The sequence below is a fragment of the Hakea prostrata genome, chromosome 1 (genome assembly GCF_041222555.1).
Source record: "Hakea prostrata isolate BN-2017 chromosome 1, UWA_Hpros_2, whole genome shotgun sequence".
Classification (NCBI taxonomy): domain Eukaryota; kingdom Viridiplantae; phylum Streptophyta; class Magnoliopsida; order Proteales; family Proteaceae; genus Hakea; species Hakea prostrata.
Genome location: NC_142600.1, coordinates 35,207,586 through 35,209,401, shown reverse-complemented (window position 1 = coordinate 35,209,401; position 1,816 = coordinate 35,207,586). Strand labels below are relative to the sequence as shown.

At 44.6% G+C, this 1,816-nt stretch overlaps 1 protein-coding gene across 1 annotated transcript; it reads left to right on the top strand.

The window, feature by feature from the left end:
• Positions 1 to 536: 536 nt before the first annotated feature.
• Positions 537 to 1,573, top strand: LOC149028844 (uncharacterized). The gene is made up of 2 exons (XM_089165650.1): positions 537 to 624; positions 708 to 1,573. The coding sequence occupies exons 1-2, from the start codon at positions 537 to 539 to the stop codon at positions 1,571 to 1,573; spliced, it is 954 nt and encodes a 317-aa protein (XP_089021776.1).
• The last annotated feature ends 243 nt before the right edge of the window (positions 1,574 to 1,816 follow it).

The window sequence follows — 1,816 nt, the reverse complement described above, 5'->3', positions numbered from 1 at the left end:
TTCAATTGGTCCCCACACTATCAACAGCCTCATGTCAGGAAATATCCCCGACCACACCTGCTTTACAACCAACTCCACTGCCACCATACCCTTACATCTCATCGCCCTACCTCCCCCCACATTTTACAGGTTTACCCTCATTTTCAAATCCCGAATTGCCTTGTCACCTATACCCACAGGGGCATTTGGGCCAACACTATAATCCACAGGCTAATTCCCAACAACCCCCTTTAATGCCTCCACTCACATATTGGCATTATCAGATGCTAAATCTTTTACCTCACCTCTCAGGCGTGTCGATTAATCAGCTCTCACAACCCCTACCCATCCAACAAATAGGCCCCCAGGACCATGCACTTAACACTTTTCCCAACACAAGTGTAAACTTTCCCTCCCACCCATCTATCAGGGCCCCAACCTATCAAGCCCAAATCCCACCACACCCACTCCATTCCAATCCTGCTACTCCCCAAAACCAACCCACATCCTCAACAGATAACCCCCCCAAACCCCATACAAAGAAACACAAAAGAACTATGGCTATGCGTGATCTCCCCATCACCAGCCCCATTTACCAGGACAACTCCCCTGCTTCTCTCCCTCAATCAGATAACACACACACTGGTATTGCCATTGAATCACAGCCTGCTTCACCTACCAATACTCCAATGGATCACGATGTCCTCAATCAACATTTTTTAATGTAGGCGCCCGTGGCCATGTAACTGATACTCCACGGGCAACTGCAAAGATCCTAAGCTGGAACGTTCAAGGCATTGGCAACCCTGTAACCCAAAGATTTCTCAAGAAGATGATTAAGAAGGAACGACCTGATCTAATATTCCTGGCAGAAACAAAGAATTCACCTACCTTTGTTAAGAAGCTGGCAGCCACCCTTAATTTCCCAGAATCTTGTCATGTTCCCTCGGTAGCTACTGCAGGAGGTCTATCCTTAATGTGGAAAACACACCTGAAAATTCAAGTTTTATCAGCTGATAATAGAATGATGGATACATCTATCACCATAGCTGAGGACCCCCCCTTCTATGCTACTTTTATCTATGGAGATCCGGTGAAAAAAGATAGACAGCATACCTGGGGAAAACTTGAAGTCTTGGCAGCCTCCAGATCTGATCCATGGTTATGTATTGGCGACTTCAATGCTCATTTGGGGTGGAGAGAAAAAATGGGAGGCTCTCGCAAGTTTACCCATGACTGTGCCAGATTTAAATCAATGTTAGATTCATGTGATTTCATTGACTTGGGATACAAGGGTGCCCCTTATACCTGGACAAATAAGAGACTCGGCAAGGATACAATTCGTATCAGACTGGACAGAGGGTTATGTAATGTACCATGGAGATACATATATCCTGAAGCGACTCTACTCATTCAACCTTTATTTGGCTCGGATCATGCTCCTTTACTTCTGGATTTCACTGGGGGAGAAACCAAAGGGAAGCGACCTTTCCGATTTGAATATGCATGGTTAAGCCATCCTGATAGTAGGATCATATCCTCGGAAATCTGGGGAAAACCTCTTGAAGGCTCAAGCTGCTACTCAGATACATAAAAAGATGAGACAAACTCAATCAGAATTCAGCAAATGGAATAAATCTACTTTTGGAAACATCCAACACAACATAAATAAGCTCACAGCTGAGTTAGAGGCCGAACAAAAGCAACCAGAGGCTGCCTTTTCGCAAGCAAAGGTAAACTACTTATCTGAATTGTTGGTTCTGGAATTGACACGGGAAGAACAACTTTGGCTTCAAAAATCCAGAATCTCTTGGCTTAAAGAAGGTGATGCTAATAC

Bases quoted from the DNA above. Each gene is read 5' to 3' on its own strand.
- LOC149028844 (XM_089165650.1), top strand. From the start codon at position 537: ATGGCTATGCGTGATCTCCCCATCACCAGCCCCATTTACCAGGACAAC. The intron at 625-707 runs GTATTGCCATTG...TTTTTAATGTAG, and splicing joins ATCAGATAACACACACACTG to GCGCCCGTGGCCATGTAACT.